This window comes from Botryllus schlosseri, chromosome 13, assembly GCF_051294905.1.
Source record: "Botryllus schlosseri isolate E-star chromosome 13, Bs_hap1, whole genome shotgun sequence".
NCBI lineage: Eukaryota > Metazoa > Chordata > Ascidiacea > Stolidobranchia > Styelidae > Botryllus > Botryllus schlosseri.
The window spans coordinates 7,486,059-7,504,690 of NC_137248.1; the positions used below are offsets into that span (position 1 = coordinate 7,486,059).

Sequence of the window (18,632 nt, forward strand, 5' to 3'; positions counted from 1 at the left end):
TGGACAATTTCACGTAAATATACTATAAACGAATTGTGGCTTCTATGCAATTTGAGTGAAGTTTCTGCGAACCAAAAATTCGTCTATAGTTCCAACTTATAATAGTATAAGTTCATTTTTCCGACACTAAGGTCAATATTAGTAAAATCCCTTGGCACGCATGAAGAGCGAGAATCTCGACAATTTTAACATCATTCAATTATCAAAATCGTGAATTTATAGGCATCCGAATGCACATAACGAACGATGACAGACAACATCGGTCACTCTATGAAACACAGAGTGGAAATTTTAAATTCATGTAACTGCAGAGTTGAGTATATAGCAGGTAACATTACTGATTCGAAGGCAACGAAAGGTTGCTACCTTACCTGCGCTCTCATTTCTGAGCAATAATAATATTTACCACTATTAGTCCATGTTTCGTCATAATCGTCGGGCACAAGCATCGCGTAAAGCCAACGTTCATTTGGGTAGCAAAATATGGTCTTCAATATAACGTTAGTCTGTCAAATTACTACTGCAACTGGTGGTCGATAACATATGTTTTCCAACGGCTTAAACGCATATATTGTACTGTGAAATTTATATTGGATTGCATTTATACCTCCATTGAGTATAATTCGTATCAAATATATAAGGTCTTGTGGTCTCTTGGTTCCAGTAAGAATGGACGTAAATGACGACTCAAACATTAGATAAACAAAATACAGCTGCTGTATATTATGGAGCTTTCGTGACAATAGCTTTACTCAAATAATAACGGCGGGATACTGACGGATGAGAGCATTAGACCTATACCTTATTGTCGGGTGACTATAATGCCTACATTAACGTTTGTTCTAGTAATACACCAGTAGTCCGGTGCACCCAATTTTAGACAGTGTCGTAAAAATTGGCGAGGAATTGCTTTTCGAGATTGTGAGGATATTTGCTTTCCACATGTAATTATTTAAATTGTTAGTTATATGAAATCTATGCAAAATGATGCTTTGCGTCGTGACACGACATGAACGTTTGTAAAATTTTCGAAAGCCAAGTGCACCAGCCCAAATAGGGTATTGCGTCGCTAAAGTCACTTCCCACGTGACAGTTTCCTATAGGCCTCATCAGCAATTCGTAATCTCTTATAGATTTCGTGTTAATCGTTGTTGAAGGTTAAGACCGAGTGTGTGAAAAGTTAAAGGCCGTGTTGTATTTATACCGACGCGCGACGCAGATTCTAATCAATTGCATGCGATTCAAGACGCCTACTTCATAGACTCTCTGGGGTTACGATAGTGACCATTGACTTGCCAGATCCAATATGGATCACGCCTTTGCGAAGGACAGCGAAGAGGTTTTAGACTTCTTTGCAGTCTCGGAAAATGCAGGCCTGTCAGAGCAACAAGTAAAAGAGAATAGATCAAAATATGGCCCAAATGAACTCCCAGCAGAAGAGGGAAAAACGTTGTGGGAACTGTTGATGGAACAGTTTGAAGACTTGTTAGTCCGCATTCTGTTGCTAGCAGCAATCATATCATTCGTCTTAGCGTTGTTCGAAGACGGGGAAGAATCGATTACCGCATTCGTAGAACCATTCGTAATCCTGCTAATTCTCGTGGCAAACGCAGTGGTTGGAATATGGCAAGAACGAAATGCCGAGAGCGCAATTGAAGCTCTCAAAGAATATGAACCCGAAATGGGTAAAGTATTTCGTCAGGACAGAGCATCTGTCCAGCGAATTAGAGCTAGTGAAATTGTGCCAGGAGATATCGTAGAAGTGGCTGTTGGTGATAAAGTACCGGCCGATGTTCGACTCACAACCATTAAATCGACTACATTGAGGGTTGATCAAGCCATATTGACAGGAGAAAGTGTCAGCGTTATCAAACACACTGAACCCGTCCCTGATTTGAGAGCCGTCAACCAGGACAAGAAAAACATGTTATTTTCTGGTACCAACATCGCCGCAGGTAAAGCTGTTGGAGTTGTCGTGGGAACCGGTAGCAATACAGAAATTGGAAAGATACGAAACGAAATGGCGGCAACAGAAAACGAAAAAACTCCGTTGCAACAGAAATTAGACGAATTCGGCAACCAACTCTCCAAAATAATCACGCTGATTTGCATTGCCGTGTGGGCCATAAACATCGGTCATTTCAACGACCCAATCCACGGCGGGTCTTGGATCAAAGGCGCGGTGTACTACTTCAAAATTGCGGTGGCATTGGCAGTTGCTGCAATCCCAGAAGGTCTTCCCGCCGTGATTACAACTTGCTTGGCCCTTGGCACACGAAGAATGGCCAAAAAGAACGCAATCGTCAGAAGTCTTCCATCAGTGGAAACGTTAGGCTGTACTTCCGTCATATGTTCGGATAAGACTGGAACGCTGACGACAAATCAAATGTCCGTGTGTAGGATGTTCGTGGTAAAATCACTTGAATCGCAAAGAGCAAAAATTGACCAATTTACAATCTCGGGATCAACTTACGAGCCATCCGGCGATGTGTTCAAAGATGGAAAGAAAATCACACCAGGAAATTATGACTCTCTGGTAGAGCTATCAACTATTTGTGCCTTATGCAATGATTCCTCTTTGGATTTCAATACATCGAAAGGAGTATACGAGAAGGTCGGTGAAGCAACCGAAACCGCGTTGACAGTGCTTTGTGAGAAGATGAACGTATTCAACACTAACGTGTCTTCGTTGTCGAAATCTCAACGCGCGAACGCCTGCTGTCAGACAATAAAGAACATGATGAAGAAAGTATTCACGTTAGAATTTTCACGCGACCGGAAATCAATGAGCACCTATTGCGAGCCCGCCAACCCCGAATCTCCAATCGGACCGAAAATGTTCGTAAAAGGCGCACCGGAAGGAATTTTAGATCGATGCACTCACGTCCGAGTGGGTAACCAGAAGAGTCCAATGACACCCGAAATCAAACAACAAATCGCCGCAATTATCAAGGAATACGGTACCGGTAAAGACACTCTCCGCTGCATCGCGCTTGGTACAGTTGACAACCCACCTGAGCCGTGCACGATGGATCTCGCCGATGCCACCAAATTCGCTGATTACGAAAAGAACATTACATTCGTCGGTGTGGTAGGTATGCTTGACCCGCCTCGCACCGAAGTTTTCAGTGCTATTCAGGAATGCAGAGCCGCCGGTATTCGAGTCATTGTTATCACCGGAGACAATAAAGCAACTGCCGAGGCTATTTGCCGCCGCATCGGAGTGTTCGGAGAAGATGAGTGTACCGAAGGTTTGGCCTACACCGGACGTGAATTCGACGATTTACCGAAAAGCGAGCAGTTTAAAGCCTGCTTGAGAGCCCGTCTTTTCGCCAGAGTGGAACCATCGCATAAAAGCAAGATCGTTGAATACCTTCAAGCTAACGGCGACGTTACTGCCATGACGGGAGATGGTGTTAATGATGCTCCTGCCTTGAAAAAGGCTGAAATCGGTATTGCCATGGGTAGTGGTACTGCAGTAGCTAAAACTGCCGCCGAGATGGTCCTAGCTGATGATAATTTCACCTCAATTGTGGCAGCTGTCGAGGAAGGTAGAGCGATTTACAATAACATGAAGCAATTTATCAGATATCTCATCTCTTCAAATATTGGCGAAGTCGTGTGTATCTTCCTCGCTGCTGCTCTTGGAGTTCCAGAAGCTCTAATTCCTGTTCAACTCCTTTGGGTAAATCTGGTCACCGATGGGCTTCCCGCAACTGCTCTCAGCTTTAATCCACCCGATCTTGATATCATGTCAAAGAAACCACGCTCCACTAAAGACACATTGATCAACGGCTGGCTTTTGTGTCGGTATTGCGCCATTGGTATATACGTAGGAGCAGCCACAGTAGGCGCGTCGACATGGTGGTTCCTATACGCCCCGAACGGACCGCAAATGAGTTGGTGGCAAGTCACCCACTACATGCAGTGTCACTCCAATCCGGAACTGTTTGAAGGATTGAGTTGCAAGATTTTCGAAGACCCTCATCCGATGACCATGGCTTTATCTGTTCTCGTCATAATCGAATTGTGCAACGCTCTCAACTCGGTCTCTGAAAATCAATCGCTTTTGGTGATGCCGCCCTGGTCAAATAACTGGCTAATCGGGTCGATAGTGCTGTCCCTCACGCTTCATTTTGTTATCCTCCACGTTGGACCACTTCCTATGATCTTCCAAATCTGCCCGCTAGATCTGACTGAGTGGTTGACTGTTTTGAAAATATCTCTTCCTGTCATCGCAATCGACGAAGGCCTCAAATTCATTGCACGAAATTACGTCGAGGTTGATGAGAAAAAGGAGAAGTAGATGAATCTGAGTGTTACGTGTACGCTTCGAATTTATTTGGAAATGTAATTGTAAATATCCGCAAACCACATCAACGCATTGGGTACAAGATGGTAGTTGTTCTAGTTTGGAACTTTTTCACTGGATTAGCATGTACAAATTCACCACCATCCATAATTTATCAGATGTATATTGAAGTTATAAAGCACGCATGGTCAGTGGTCACTATATATCTTCACACTGTGTGTAATGTAGACTTGATTATTCGCTATCACATACCGTTCATCATTTGATAGGTTCAAAATAATAAGCGATCAGATATGCAGCTTAACACGCATTTCACTTGTCACACGCTCTTTCTAAAATGATAAATATTGTTAAGTCCTCAATATATACACACTTGAAAGTTATGAATGGATACTGGAGCCCTAAATACTACTATATAATATTTAAACTTCGATGCAACTTTTGAGTAAGGTGTGGTGGAAGTTTTTAAAATTCATATAAGTGTATGTATATCCAAACCTTGTCTCGCCGTGCATGATTAACTTTGTTCAATTGAATTGACCATGACTTTGCTGAATACATATCGAATCATTGCAACATCGAGTCGCCCACGTTTTTCAGTGTATGTTGACTTGCAAATAGTCTACGATATTGTGAAGGTAAAATAAGTATACATTCAAGTAATGACGCAATCAACTACTAGTAGAAACAGCGATTTCAAAGACATTACTAAGAAGTATAGTAGAAAACGAAAGTACTGAAGACTCGACGTACAAGTAATTAAAAGGGGGAGGAAAAGTAGCTTAGAACGAGGCCTTCGTTAGTCAACCACAGATAATGGATTTCAACATTGTAAGAGGAATGTTTCACCTCAGAATGACCAATGGTGCCGAATATATAACACCACTTTTTACTGGACAAAATGTCCGTAGTTTATTGGCTTCAAAATTGTTGAAGCAGAAACGGACGCAGTGCAAAATATAGTCATTTGTGTAAGTAGTGCAAGTAAGCAGAACCTCCCGGAGTACTCCGAAAAATCGGGTTTGTCGCTGACCAACTCTGCCTTATTCCAACGCCATATGCCGTGAATGTCTATACTTGGTGCTTCGGAGGCCACAAGATCAGCAAGTATCGAAATAGAGGTCACATCTGCTCTCTCCAATTTCGTTGGTATGGTTGGTGCACGTATAGGAGTAAGTATATGGCGACCTGTTTCGATAATGCCCAACGTAAGATAAATATTCACACCTACGACTGTTCGTATAGTTATTTTTACCCATTTCGCGCTGGTCACGAATGCTCATCATAACCCAAACTACTCTCACACTTCTACCCACAAATAAGAACATAATTTTATCATCGTCTTGGAACACCGACTGATGAATTTTAAATACACACAACTACAAGGTAAGATTTTATTAGCAACGACATAATAAAACGAAAAACACCGTCTCCATTTTGTGCACCGTAGCTGGTGCTTCATCGTGGTCTTATCAAATACCTTCCCTTTAAAAGTTGATGTGAGCTGATTTTTACTAAAGTACTGTTGCTCTGTCGAACTGTGATGTCGTTCAAGCCAATTGAAGTTATTGTCGCGCTGAAAAGAACAGGTGCGATATAATTATATGCATGCGAAACAAATCAACGCTTAAGGGGGTAAGGTGGCGTAATATAATAAGGCGCGGTATAATCCGCGGCTGCAACACCAATGGGTCCGGGTTCGAGTCCAACCGAGGTCGACTTCCGAATTCCGATACCTAAGTGTTGGAGGTTCACCTAGGCTCCTCCTCGGCACCTCCTCCGCGTCAGCGGCGTCTTACAAAAGCCTAGAGGTGGGCCGTGCTGTAAGTCGGCAGTTACAGATAATAATAAGAATATCGGCCTGGTGTAAATGACCAAAATAGTCGACAAACACCATGAATACCCCAAAAACAAACAAACCTAAGGGGGTATTTTATGCGTGTCAATAGTTTCATCACTGCTACACAGTTAATTAAGAAAATGGCTTTGTATACATAAACTCTCGAGAACTATTGATAATACTCAACCTGGGAATGATTCATCCATGTTGTACTATTTGTCCTTGAGTGTGCAATGTGCATATCTTTTAACAAATTCTTTCATTCAGTCACCGGTACTGTATTCGTAGGCCAAGGTAGCAGTTTGATTGGTTGGATTTCACCAAGTCGTTTTGATACCTCCCATTCTTTTCATTGTGTGGCAATTGATAAAATAATACTGATTCTGACACCATGTGGCGGAAATAATTGGACGTGGCCAGGAAAGTAGTACTTCTTTGGAGTACTTAAATAGGTTTTTCCAACTTTCGTTACTTACTCAAGTTGTTATGTCATATTCCACTCCACTTCCACTTGAGCAGTATTGGCAGCTAAACTGCTCCCTTTTAAATTTTTTAATTGTGCCAAGTAGAATGTATTGTTTGGGTGGACTTTTATGGGTACAATTGACCTAAAACTGGGCGAGGTGACCCTTCTGGACTTTACCAGAATAATTGCACCAATTGCACATGTCACAAATTATTCTGTGCTAGTCACCAAGATACGACAACTGACCTCAGCAATTGTTTAAAAAAAGAAAGTCAGCAAAGTCCTGTTCCAATTAATCCACTTCTTCAAACTATCTACTGGAGTATATGGAGACACACTCCACTTACTGTGTATTGCACATATCTTTTCCTTTCATTGTAACGGTTTGTCCTCTGCGGTATATTCTTCCATTGTATGTCAATTTGTGGTCGCGGATGCTGCAAGTGTGCTTCAATTTGGAGACGTAGTCTACAGGGTAAGAGTTAATCCCAACCGAAATCACGGGAGAAAAGAAGTACCACACCTGAGTCTCCAAACTTTTTTCGTTTGGTCGCGGTCAAGGCTCTCTTGATCACAGTCCAGTCGTCCACTATATCGTCCTCTTTCAACTTGTAGACTATATATGGACGTGAGGTGGAGTCAAGGGTAATGTCATCTTTAATCACACACACAAAAAAGACAAGGCCTAATGAAGATTTGCTAGAATTTAAGATTTTCTTGACTGTGCATTAAAATGTAAAAACTTGTATGTAGTAATATAATAAAGTTGTTTCTTTTGATTGTAAAAGGATATCTGACACTGTCACCGGCTTTCTCTTCCTCTTATTTCCATTTCCATTAACGTATCCAAAGCTGAACTGGCAATCTTTTTTGAATTTCAGGCCATGACCCTTCCGTCTGGACTTGCAAATTGGTCCCCCGTGCATTGAGCGCGACTTTTGCGCATTTCCGAGCTCCGTGTCAGTCCACAATTCAGTTGAAAAGTCAACATTATCTCGATCTTCCTCCAGAATCCTGATTCTCTCCAGTATATCCGCTCGAATATCGTCAGCCATCATGCTCTTCTCGTTCTGAAACATGTATCTGAAGAATTCGAATGCACCCTGTCAAAAGTCTGTCTCACCTCAAAATGTTGAGTGTTGGCTTGAATTTGCGACTTGTAGATGCGTCCGATCGAGCTTTTTCTCAGCTCTCGAAGTCTCTCGCACACCTGATAAATTCATCAATTACCGAGTTAATTATTGTACCAACTTGTCATACATCGTTTGTCAAGTAATACAAAGCTATTGACAATTATTGTGATCAAATTTGAATGTTCAATATAAATATTTGGGGAGCGATAGACGGAGGCAAATTATAACTGACACTAAAGCAGGAAGGAGCCGAACTGTATATTATCATCTGCCCTGCTGGGAAGAGGAGTCGGAAGGGAGTCAGCATCACCATATTTTCCCGTTCATGCAATTCCGGAGTGCCAATTGGCTAGCCGGGAAGCAGTGGATACCAGTTCGAAAACATAACCGCCAATACATAAGGTGGACGCTATAACAGTACGCTGTCACGTCAGCAATAGCAGTAAAGGTATACCAAATTGCATGAGGTATCAGACAAAATGTGACTTTAAGCACGTATTTCAATTGGTCGTATTTCCGCCAACAAAATTCCAGTTGGCATCAATCCAACAAAATATGTTCGATTTTTTACCATCAAGTCATTCATGCTGAGACAATGAAATAATTGTTATATAGTGGTGGGAGTGATATTTGAAATTTGTTCAGTTGAGCACAGATGTAAAGTGAACAATTCCTTATAAAGAAGCATATCATCCATCGTTATAATTTGAGAATCTCACGATTGCAGATTGTTTTTCAATGAACTATTATCCACACAAACCTCGATCCTGGATTTTTGACTCTGCTGCAACGCATTGAATGGATCAAGATATTCAGAGCCAGCTTCAGACTTTACTTTTTTTAGCTGCCGTGTGATTTGGCTGTGACGCTCTTTGTAAAGCCTTCAAAACATTGAAGTTTAAAAAACATAATATGCGTCAATCGCTCTCAAAATAATATACCGATCTCTGATGTTCGTGAATTGTCTTTCGATAGTTGACATTTCGTCCAAGCATTGCGAGCGTATTCTGCTACTGTCTTCTTCGTCCAGTTCTGAACTTTCCGAATCCTCATCCTGCGTCAACCAGAATACACAGTAATGTAAATTAGTATTACCAAAACAAAGGTGTGTATAGAAATGTGGACAATGACATGCCACCATCAATCTGTTGGTCACAGCATCATAAATGTGACGACTAGAAATATTATATAAGCTAATTACAGTCTGCAGTTTTCTTACAACAAAAGTAAAATAATGTAGGCCTACAGATATGCATATTTTCGTCTGCGCCATTGATGTGCTTCGACAATGGATATGGAAAGGAACTGGAAGGTCACCGAGTCCCCATTTTTCTGTACCGGGCTATCGTGGAGTGCCAGCGGAGATGAGCAGCAAAGAAGCTGGGAACAGCAGCTTTACAAACAAGTCTTTGGTCGGACCTGAGGGGGCTCGAACCAACTAACTAACAATGGAGAAGCTAGATACTTTACCATTGTGTTATCTATAGTATTAGAAATTTCGTATGACAGAGGTGATTGGAATCTAGGTTGCACTAAAAGACCCAGAACTGGACACTGTTTAGGTTAAGAAGAAACACATAAACAGCATATTATTAGCCAAGTTTGAATGAATGTCATATGGACTATCACATATATGGAATATCACATAGACTGGACCACCAGACACTTGATTTTACTATCTTGATTCTAACTAAACTACAATCTCAGTCACACTTCTCATCTTCATGCAGCAATACCAGCATAAACAAACACCCATACAAAGAGAGAGAGAGAGAGAGAGAGAGAGAGAGAGAATTTTTATTCATCATCGCAGAATAAAGTGGGTGTTAACTAATTTGAATTTGATAAAGAGTTCCTATAATCATATTCAAGACACCCCATAGCATGCGGGCATACTACAAATCTTACTTCCTTGCTCGCTTACATGCAATAATTGAATACTAGTAGGTCTATCCCATAAACGTCAAAGATTTCAATATAACTACAACACAGCTTACTTCTTCATTATTCGAAGATGGTGATGATGAAGATGAAGGCGAATAAACCGCAGTTCTGCGGACTACTCTAGAGCTGCTTCTGGTGATTGTTTGCAGCTTTTTTGCTTGCCTATCTTGCCGATTTTTTTCCGAATTCGCAACAGACGACAAGATGGATAGCATATCAGAGTCCGCATTATAAAGTTCTCCAGATAAATTCTGAGTAATATCTGCAAAACGATCTTCACCGTGGGAGCTGGTTTGCGGAGCCATTCCAGATGAAGGACTGCAATTGATTAAGCATATCCCAGCAGATTTCAGCCCTTTCATAGATGATGGCAAATGACGTTTTGGTAGAGCACCAAGCCTCAAATCTTTCCTTCTGTTCTTTGTGACGATGTCATCTTCGTCAAAATGCACATCGCAAATGCTTGCACTGAAAAATATTTGCATGAAATCAGTTTAAAAAAGCAGGGATGTTACCTTAATTCAGAAAAAAAAACTATCCACAACTTCTTTACTGTAATTCGAACTACTGAATCTATACATACAAAGTAAATGTCTCAACGATTTCAAACGAAATTGGTTTCAGTGATCTTCAATTTCATATTGTGTAAACGTACAACTCAATTCTGATGTTACCTTTCTTTATGAAGTTGGTGCATGATACTGTCATAATGGTGTTTTTCATCTTGCAACGACAAAATAAAACTCCGCAACGACTCCCTATGCGTTTTCTCTTGGTCGCTCTTCGCAAATTCAGGTCGCATTATCCTAAAGAAAGACCGGTTGGTACAGGACTTTTTGGCCTTGGAAAAAGTCCAGGAGCACCCCGGAATGCAGCAGTTACTCATGTTCTATAGAACTATCCCTGTTCATAATGGAATATGCGATCAAATATTGCATGACAGACTCGCGATTAGCGAGACGAGAGACATATCGCGCCACATCCGAAAGTGGCCGCAGTCCCGCATAGTATAATGCTGCGAGCTGCGAATGAAGATTCGATCGCAATATCAACACATTAAGTCAAGCGTGAGCAACGTCATTCTCGCTACTGTCCACTAGAAATGCGCGAGACCTGGATTTTTCAATAACTTCAAGTTCAAGCAATGATATATTTATATCATTGGTTCAAGTTTATTCATAAAATATTATCATTTCAAAACATCACAAGACTGCGATACAATGAAATATAGGAAGGTGCCAAAACGACTAGAAGTAGTCTTTGAGATCAGACACCCACCTGGTCCTATAGGCAATGTAAATAGGAGGCATGCACATATACACTGAATGAATGTAAAAGAAGATAATATAAAATGATAAGCGACAAAATCAGGTGGCTTGTGACGGAAGGCGAGATCGATATGTCAGGTCGTGATCCGGTAAATGTTGAGGGCTGACTAGTATTCATTCAGAAGAAATTACTTGTATTTCGACTTGAATGTGAACTGGACATGCTCGTCGACTGTCGGATAGTCGATGAGATACTGTTCCTCACTCCAGGTCTGGCCAATGATATATAGCCGAAAGTATTCGGGTTCATCTCAATATGAATATACTATCCGATTGCATAGTGAAGCCGGGGCCTAAGATATTCAGTAATAAGTATCGTAGGCCCCGGTTTAGCTCTGTATCTCCATGAAGCTCTTCAAATATATCATTGGGCGCACCATAGCAATTTACAGCGTAGCTACGATGTTAATGGCTATGGGTGCACACTGCACATCCCAGGTTTTCGGAAAATCAATTGGATACAAGCGCGATATTTTTCAAGTACTTGATCCCATGATTCGAAATTTCAAATTTATGCACGTTTACGACGTTTTTCAAGTAAACAATCTTAGCACCTGCACTGTATTTTGCACCCTTGACCTTTTTATTACAGTTTAAATTTTTTAGAGTAATGTAAGGCTCTTCAACCTCTGGACCACCAGTTGTTTGAGCATGGAAATTTACAGCTCATCTGATGTATCCTAAAATTACTTTCAACTTTTCAAAATCAAAATAAGTGTAAAAAGTAAGTTGTTTTGATGTTTAAATAGCAGTAGAAGTAGTATGCAGTGAAGACATAGCCAGTTCAGTAATTTGTGGGAGTAGGAAAACCAGGGATATATATCCCTGAGGAAAAACTACCTGACTACGTCGAAAAAGTAGTAGTACTTCGTTCTGACTGTCTCTGCTTCACGTTGCTGGGTCCCTAAGACAGTCTGCTTTCATTTTAAGACCATGATTTGAGTTGTTGCGTATAGAAATATCTCGCGTCAATTTGTATAGGCCGAAAACCAGCTAGTTTAGATTAGGTGGCGAAAGTCTTCTTGAAGATGCAGTTAACCTGAAAACTAGAACTGAACCGGAACATGCGCAATTTATCCAATTTCTACACCGTACCAATACTTTCTAGAAGTACCCTGTTTCTATCACTGAGCTATTATTTTCTCGATTTTCGTCTGTTATTTTATGTCACATTTTGGTTATTGAGTGAAGAATAAACATTACTAATAAGTGGTGGCGCAGGTATAAACGTATTTTTCTTTTCAAGCTCGCATCTAATTCACCTTGAAAATGGAGTGTAGTGAAAAAATGGAGGAATCTCCGAAAGAACAGGACGCCGCGGGGTTAAACTCTAGCGGGTCTTCATCTGGAATAGTTCCACAAACCGGCAACCACGGCGAAGTTAGCATGGAAGATCGCTTTGCAAATATTGCTCATAATCTATCTGGAGAGCTTTACAATGCGGAAAATGATATGTTATCGCTTTTATCGTCTGTTGCTAACTCCGAACAAAAGCGCCAAGATAGGCAAGCTAAAAAGCTACAGGAAATGAACAGCAACAGCAATAGGTCCCGGGTTGTTCGTGGAAGTACTGTTTCTTCGCCTTCATCTTCATCATCGTCATCATCAAGTAACGAGGAGGTGAGTGTCTTCTACATGAATGTTGCTTATATCCATATTATGTTGCTGTTGAAAAGTAGGAGATTACCATTTATTGCTAATCGTGTGTGGAAGACATCGTATAGTTTATAGGGTTCGGCGTTCGGCCCATGTGATGATGACAGCCTACATATTGTAAGGAAGTTTGAGTGCAACCATTAGCCTGACTATTGTGACTGTTAATTTATAATGTTGAGGACAATTCTGCAACCTGTATAATTATTATACATTATGGAACTGGTGTAGGTAGGCCTACTTCTGTCCTGTGCATGAGAAATGTATCTGCCGACTGCACGCACTCACTGGTCACAAGCATTGTCAGTTCTGTCATAGAAAACATCTTGCTAAAATTTTCATGATAGTAAACTTGCTACATGATCAGTCTGCACCTTGTTGCAATTGGATTAAATGCTGAATAGCGGAAACTGCAAAGACTAAATCACAATAGTGAAAAATTGTGATTCTTAAAGCGCCGAAACAGCAGAAAATGTGGATATTTATAGCAGATCAACTCTTAAATTCGTAAACAGTAGAATGTCTTGTACTTATATCACCGGAATGATCTTGTAATGAAAACAACAGAATATTTACATGAAATGAAAATATGAATTAGCACAAAGTGGAGCATGGATGAAGACGTGTGATTTCGATCAGTCATTTTCAGCCTAATCAGTGTTGAACTTGCATGACTTACTTTTCCGTGTTTCGCTAAAGTGTATTTTTGTTTAACGCTCATCCTCGGCTAATTTCATATCAAGGCCGCTGTTTCACCAAAATATTGCTAAATAATTTCCGCCTTATTCCCACAAGTTTTCATTCCCGTGTTTCAGAGTTGCTCTGCGCTATGCTGTAAAGATCAACCGCTATTTCATTGTTTTAGGAATCAAACTTTTTACTGTTTTCGCGCTCATTTTCCATATTTCTGATTTCGCAATTCCTGGAAAAATTGTCTGTAATTAGCCTATTCAACACTAGCCTACTGCGACGAACAGGTTCAGACCAATTGTGGTGTGATGTTTGTTGCTATCATGTTCAATCCTGTTGTGTATTGTACTGAATGCAGGACGAAGATTCTGACGCGGAAAGTTCAGAACTAGACGAAGAAGACTGCAACAGAATAAGATCACAATGCTTGGATGAAATGTCAACCATCGAAAAACAATTTACAGACATCAGAGATCAGTAAGCTTTATTGAAGGTCCATCGCCTTTTATGCTTCGATTAATTTGAAAATTCGTTTCTCTGAAGGCTTTACAAAGAGCGACACAGTCAGATCACATGCAAGCTAAAAGAAGTCGAGTCTGAAAGTGCTTCAGAATACCTAAATCCATTCAATGTGTTGAAGCAGGGCAAAGAAACCAGGATAGAGGTTGGTCTTGATCATAATTCGTTCAAATATATAGTTATGTGTGAACCTTATAAGTAATCTCTGATTGGGAAAATCTTGAAATTGTAATTAAAGCTGGGAAAATCCAGTACCAGTATACGAGTGAATCTATTCCAAGTCAAGTGTCATATATTATTATGTCACAACAGTAACTATAACTTAAGTGGTTTGAATATATGCCGTTTTTGTCCACATTAAAATTAATGCCGGCTATTGCCTATTAGTTGCTAATAATGCCATGACGACTTTTTCAATCCATGCGGCATTACTTGAACTGAATAGTACATGATAGTTATAGCGTTGGGCATGCATACAACCTGCCTGTTTGTCAATGGACTATGACGTATAAGGTTGTGTGCTACATAAGCCCCAGTTCAGCCCCAATTTGGTACAATGTTCACTTTCCATCAAATTGAGACATTACCATTTACGGCGAATCATGGACATCGAGTCGAGGAAATTAGTGACCGATTGGTCACTTTTCGATGTGTCGGGTAGATTCGGAATGCTTTGCGAAGGAAAATCATTTTGATTACTTGAAAATATTACCCCAGGTAACGAGTGATTCCATATTTCTCATACAGCGAATCAAGTCAAAGTGGTGTCCTAGAGATTAATACAGCAATCAATGAATTTATCAGGTGTGCGAGAGACTGCGAGAGCTGAGAAAAAACTCGATCAGATGCATGTACCAGTCGCAAACGCAAGCCAACACTCAACATTTTGAGGTGAGACCAACTTGACCGAGCGTATTCGAATTCTTTCAATATTTCACATTCGCTGCAGAATGAGAAGAGCATAATGGCAGACGGTATCCGAGCGGAGATACTGGAAAGAATCAAAATTCTGGAGGAGGACCGTGACAACGTGGACTTCTCGACTGAACTCTGGACCGACACGGCGTTGGCGAACGCACAAAAGTCACGCTCAATGCACGGAGGACCAGTTGCCAAGTCGGGACTGAAGGGTCATGGAAAGAAATCGAAAAAAGAACGTCAGTTCAACTTTGGCTTCACAAATGGCAATGGGAACAAGAGGAAGAGAAAGCCGGTGACAGTGTCGGATATCCTTTTACAATCCAAACACGCAACTTACTATCTATGCTACATATTTTATTACTCAATTGTGATCCAACAAGAGTTGGTCAGTAACAACATAGGCTTACTTCTACTTTACCGGAGTACTAAAGTAGGTTTTCCCACTTCTACTTCAACAGTTTCTCTCACTTTTATGAGTTAAATTGTCATAAGAATTGCACGAGATACTCCGTGTTACTAGAACTTAATATATTTTCGAAGATTCTACCTATATGTTGTGCCAATTACTTGTTTTGCATTAGGCGTGAAGATATATCTTACAATTTAGAAAGTAGCTGCCACCGATTAACTGCTAACAATACGCCGCCCCTCGACCAAATGTACCTTTGAAACTACCGCATCTGAATTCAACCCTGACTTCGTAACATTAATGATGACATCATCCTTAACTCCGCTGTACGCCCGTATATAGTCTACATGTTGAGAGAGGACGACATAGTCGACGATTGGACCGTGATCAAGAGAGCTTTGACGGCGAGCAAGCGAAGAAAATCTGGACACCGAGGTACGGGGCTTCTATTTCTCCCATGATTTCAGTCGAGTTCAATCTCGCGCTCTCTATAGACCATTTCTCAAAATTGAAGCACACCTGCAGCATCAACGACCACAAATTGACGTACAACGGAAGAGTCTTCCAAAGAGGACAAACCATCACGATGAAAGGGAAGGAGATGAGCAACACACAGTGAGTTAAGTGTTTTTCCACTTCTGCATGGAATAGGTTCATTTCAATATGAATATACAAACATACTATTCAATTGTATATTGAACAGAAGACGATTATTGTGCAAATAAGATTTCATTTAAAGTACCATCACATATTAATTGCATGATAGCCTTCTTACTAATGGATACTTAATTCCAACACGCGTCTTCTTTCCAGCGCAACAATTACTTCAATTGGTTCCAACGACATCACAGTTCGGCAGAGCAACAGTACTCTAGTGAAAATAAGCACACACCAGCTTTTGAAGGGACGGTATTTGATACGACCACGGTGAACCTGACCGCTGCTTGCGAGCTTGGAATACCGTTTTCAATTTTGTGATATATTTTTTAATACAATCATATCTCTAACTTGTCCCAGTGGTTCTTTCGATTATCTTCAGTCTGTGTTCCAAGACCACCATAGTCGCTAGCCAGTTTTCATTGTGTGAGTATAGCAATGGAGCAGTATCAATCGACACTAGGAAGCTCAGTGATCACTTTACAGATCCTATCTAGCTTGCTGAACCCAGTGTTCAGGAAGCGATAAAATAGTGCGAAAAATTGCATAGCGGTGCAGCTTCATACTGTTCGACCGATGAATATTGACTTTGGATATTTCTTTTGAAGTTCAGGCCATTGCACGAAAATCTTGTCTGCCCAGCGATATAACAAACGTCCAGACAATGACATGGTCTTTACTCTGCATATACTCTCCACAAATACTATCTGGGCTTTTCCTAGTCCGAAGTACTAAAATGGAAATGGAAGTTCAGAGTCTCAGACGAGTGTGACTTAACAGAATTCACCCAAACCTTGAATAGAAGTCCTACAAGACACAGAGGAATGCATGTACCAGGTCCAGTGCACAGAATTAGATCTGGCGATGTGTTCCATATGATAGGAAATGCGTGGATGATTGCTATCAGTGTGGTGTAGGCACTGCTCAGCCATGGTTGAGCAACTTCTCTGCTTCTGAAATTAGTATTGACCAGTTAAAAACTCTTCGCAGATTGAGAAAAACAGGAAGGTACCATACCTAGGAATAGTATTAATATAGAAATCTTTTCCTTCAACATTTTTGCGCTCGTCTTCATGCTGCATGATCTTCGTTCTGCTCATTGTATCACTGCTAGCAAAGACATAGTGTACAGGAGTATACTGCTTCGAAAGGGATTTCAGAAGTCGCAGAAGCTCAGTTGTATGGCCGCCTGAAAATATAGTAATTACTCAGTTCAGTTTATTACTATGATTTCATCATTTCAAAACACCACAAGACTGCAATACAATGAAGAGATCGGAAGGTATCGAAGCAATCATATTTACCGACCTGACCCAGCTATTGCAAGTACAGATACCCGAATGGAAGGAGTTGGTTTCTTTCCAATACGCGTTGCGATCCAAATTAGCCGACAAATTGCGATGGCGAATATCGCTATGACAGTTCCTACGCACGTCATATCCAAAATTTGGAAGAAGGAACCGTTCGTTCTCTTAATAGTTTATTTCTTGGCGCGCCTTCACGTATTTAACACTACTTCAGCCTGCCTGATGCTGAAATTTGCTATCTTCTTTTCATAAGGATTGAGCTGTCAGCCATTTCCATCAGTATGCAATGAAGCGTAAAGACATCAACAACTCAACGAAACCCGTTGATGCGTAGCATGCAGCCCGGTGATCAGCAGTGATGAGCATCGGAGCGGAGTCGGAGTGGATTCGGAGCGGAGTTTGGCCGATTTTGTAACAGTCGGAGCGGAGTCGGAGTTTACTACAGATATTTTTTTGGAGAATTTCGGAGGATTGTAACTTTTGTCTCCGATATATTTGGATAGCTCTGACCAGAATACACTATTGATTATGATTACAAACCAAAACACAGACAGTTGACACCTTGTAAAGTTGTAAAATCATAGCCTTTATAAAGGCTATGGTAAAATGACGGGTAACATGCAAAAATGATTGCCAAGTGCATAAAAATCAGCCATCTGCACTGCAATTGGGGACTGGAGAGTAAACAATACTATGAGGCCAACCATATTATCACATGTACCATGTTGTACCATGTGTACCATGTACCATGCTTGTCACTGTTTTGGATACTTGACGAGATTCATCGGAGTATCTCGGAGTCTGGGATTGAGCTCTTCGGAGTCGGAGGGAGTTTTCCCCAGACACAAAAGTTGTCGGAGGGATTCGGAGTCTCGAAAAGCACTATCCGCTCATCACTGGTGATCAGTGGGTGATCCTGATCAGAGATGGCCACAGTCCTGTTCAGGAGCCGGAGCAGGATTTCATTGATTTTTTACCTGGCCGGAGAGAGAGAGAGATATGATATTCTTTCTCGCCTGCACCACCGAGATGCTTTGGCGACGGAGTTGCGATACGGCCCCATGAGGTCATCTAGTCTGCGCCCCCGTTTTTTTTCTCCTCCATGCTATCCGTGATTGCTGAGCGCCTAGCAGGATAGCTGCGGATACCATTTTTCGAGTCTTTGGTATGACCCGGCCGGGGATCGAACCCACGACCTACCGCTCGAGAAGCCGGACGCATAACCATTACACTATCCGGATTTTAAATTTGAGGTGATGATCGGATTTTAGCCGGATTTTTTGCTGCAATATGATTAATTAGCATTGTTCTGGCAGGATTTTTCGGATTCCAAACTGGCAGAGATGAGCATGGATTAGGATTAGGATTATAAAAAACAGGATTTGTGAAATTTTGGCGGATTTGGATTGGAGTAGGATTAAAGATTTTTTTCTGAACGGATAAGGATTTGGAT

At 41.0% G+C, this 18,632-nt stretch overlaps 4 protein-coding genes across 4 annotated transcripts; 2 read left to right on the forward strand and 2 right to left on the reverse strand.

The window, feature by feature from the left end:
* Window positions 1-1,209: 1,209 nt before the first annotated feature.
* LOC145453170 (sarcoplasmic/endoplasmic reticulum calcium ATPase 1-like) lies at window positions 1,210-4,888 on the forward strand. The gene has a single exon (XM_080331149.1). The coding sequence runs from the start codon at window positions 1,307-1,309 to the stop codon at window positions 4,304-4,306; it is 3,000 nt and encodes a 999-aa protein (XP_080187275.1). The 5' UTR covers window positions 1,210-1,306; the 3' UTR covers window positions 4,307-4,888.
* An 804-nt stretch (window positions 4,889-5,692) lies between these two features.
* LOC145453173 (breast cancer metastasis-suppressor 1-like protein) lies at window positions 5,693-10,718 on the reverse strand. Its single transcript, XM_080331153.1, has 9 exons — window positions 10,370-10,718; window positions 9,749-10,163; window positions 8,693-8,805; window positions 8,512-8,632; window positions 7,742-7,828; window positions 7,412-7,688; window positions 7,142-7,246; window positions 6,966-7,086; window positions 5,693-5,888 (listed from the first exon to the last, which is right to left on the reverse strand). The coding sequence occupies exons 1-9, from the start codon at window positions 10,579-10,581 to the stop codon at window positions 5,771-5,773; spliced, it is 1,569 nt and encodes a 522-aa protein (XP_080187279.1). The 5' UTR covers window positions 10,582-10,718; the 3' UTR covers window positions 5,693-5,770.
* Window positions 10,719-12,201: 1,483 nt separating this feature from the next.
* LOC145453174 (breast cancer metastasis-suppressor 1-like protein-A) lies at window positions 12,202-16,226 on the forward strand. The gene is made up of 8 exons (XM_080331154.1): window positions 12,202-12,643; window positions 13,725-13,843; window positions 13,910-14,030; window positions 14,690-14,776; window positions 14,835-15,111; window positions 15,546-15,650; window positions 15,710-15,830; window positions 16,029-16,226. The coding sequence occupies exons 1-8, from the start codon at window positions 12,293-12,295 to the stop codon at window positions 16,144-16,146; spliced, it is 1,299 nt and encodes a 432-aa protein (XP_080187280.1). The 5' UTR covers window positions 12,202-12,292; the 3' UTR covers window positions 16,147-16,226.
* LOC145453176 (UDP-N-acetylglucosamine transferase subunit ALG14-like) lies at window positions 15,894-17,507 on the reverse strand. The gene is made up of 4 exons (XM_080331155.1): window positions 17,181-17,507; window positions 16,890-17,061; window positions 16,666-16,825; window positions 15,894-16,603 (listed from the first exon to the last, which is right to left on the reverse strand). Exons 1-4 carry the CDS (start codon window positions 17,308-17,310, stop codon window positions 16,433-16,435), a joined length of 633 nt encoding a protein of 210 aa, XP_080187281.1. The 5' UTR covers window positions 17,311-17,507; the 3' UTR covers window positions 15,894-16,432.
* Window positions 17,508-18,632: the final 1,125 nt, after the last annotated feature.

What these genes read in the sequence shown, in the direction of transcription:
- LOC145453173 (XM_080331153.1), bottom strand. Translation starts at nt 10,581, where the DNA reads ATGAGTAACTGCTGCATTCCGGGGTGCTCCTGGACTTTTTCCAAGGCC. An exon ending in CACCAACTTCATAAAGAAAG is followed by an intron (nt 10,164 to 10,369) that starts GTAACATCAGAA and finishes AATATTTTTCAG; the next exon opens with TGCAAGCATTTGCGATGTGC. An exon ending in GTCAAAAATCCAGGATCGAG is followed by an intron (nt 7,829 to 8,511) that starts GTTTGTGTGGAT and finishes TGAATTTATCAG; the next exon opens with GTGTGCGAGAGACTTCGAGA.
- LOC145453174 (XM_080331154.1), top strand. Translation starts at nt 12,293, where the DNA reads ATGGAGTGTAGTGAAAAAATGGAGGAATCTCCGAAAGAACAGGACGCC. An exon ending in GCAAAGAAACCAGGATAGAG is followed by an intron (nt 14,031 to 14,689) that starts GTTGGTCTTGAT and finishes TGAATTTATCAG; the next exon opens with GTGTGCGAGAGACTGCGAGA. An exon ending in AAGGAGATGAGCAACACACA is followed by an intron (nt 15,831 to 16,028) that starts GTGAGTTAAGTG and finishes TCTTCTTTCCAG; the next exon opens with CGCAACAATTACTTCAATTG.
- LOC145453176 (XM_080331155.1), bottom strand. Translation starts at nt 17,310, where the DNA reads ATGACGTGCGTAGGAACTGTCATAGCGATATTCGCCATCGCAATTTGT. An exon ending in ACTTGCAATAGCTGGGTCAG is followed by an intron (nt 17,062 to 17,180) that starts GTCGGTAAATAT and finishes CTATATTTTCAG; the next exon opens with GCGGCCATACAACTGAGCTT. An exon ending in TATATTAATACTATTCCTAG is followed by an intron (nt 16,826 to 16,889) that starts GTATGGTACCTT and finishes TACTAATTTCAG; the next exon opens with AAGCAGAGAAGTTGCTCAAC.
- LOC145453170 (XM_080331149.1), top strand. Translation starts at nt 1,307, where the DNA reads ATGGATCACGCCTTTGCGAAGGACAGCGAAGAGGTTTTAGACTTCTTT.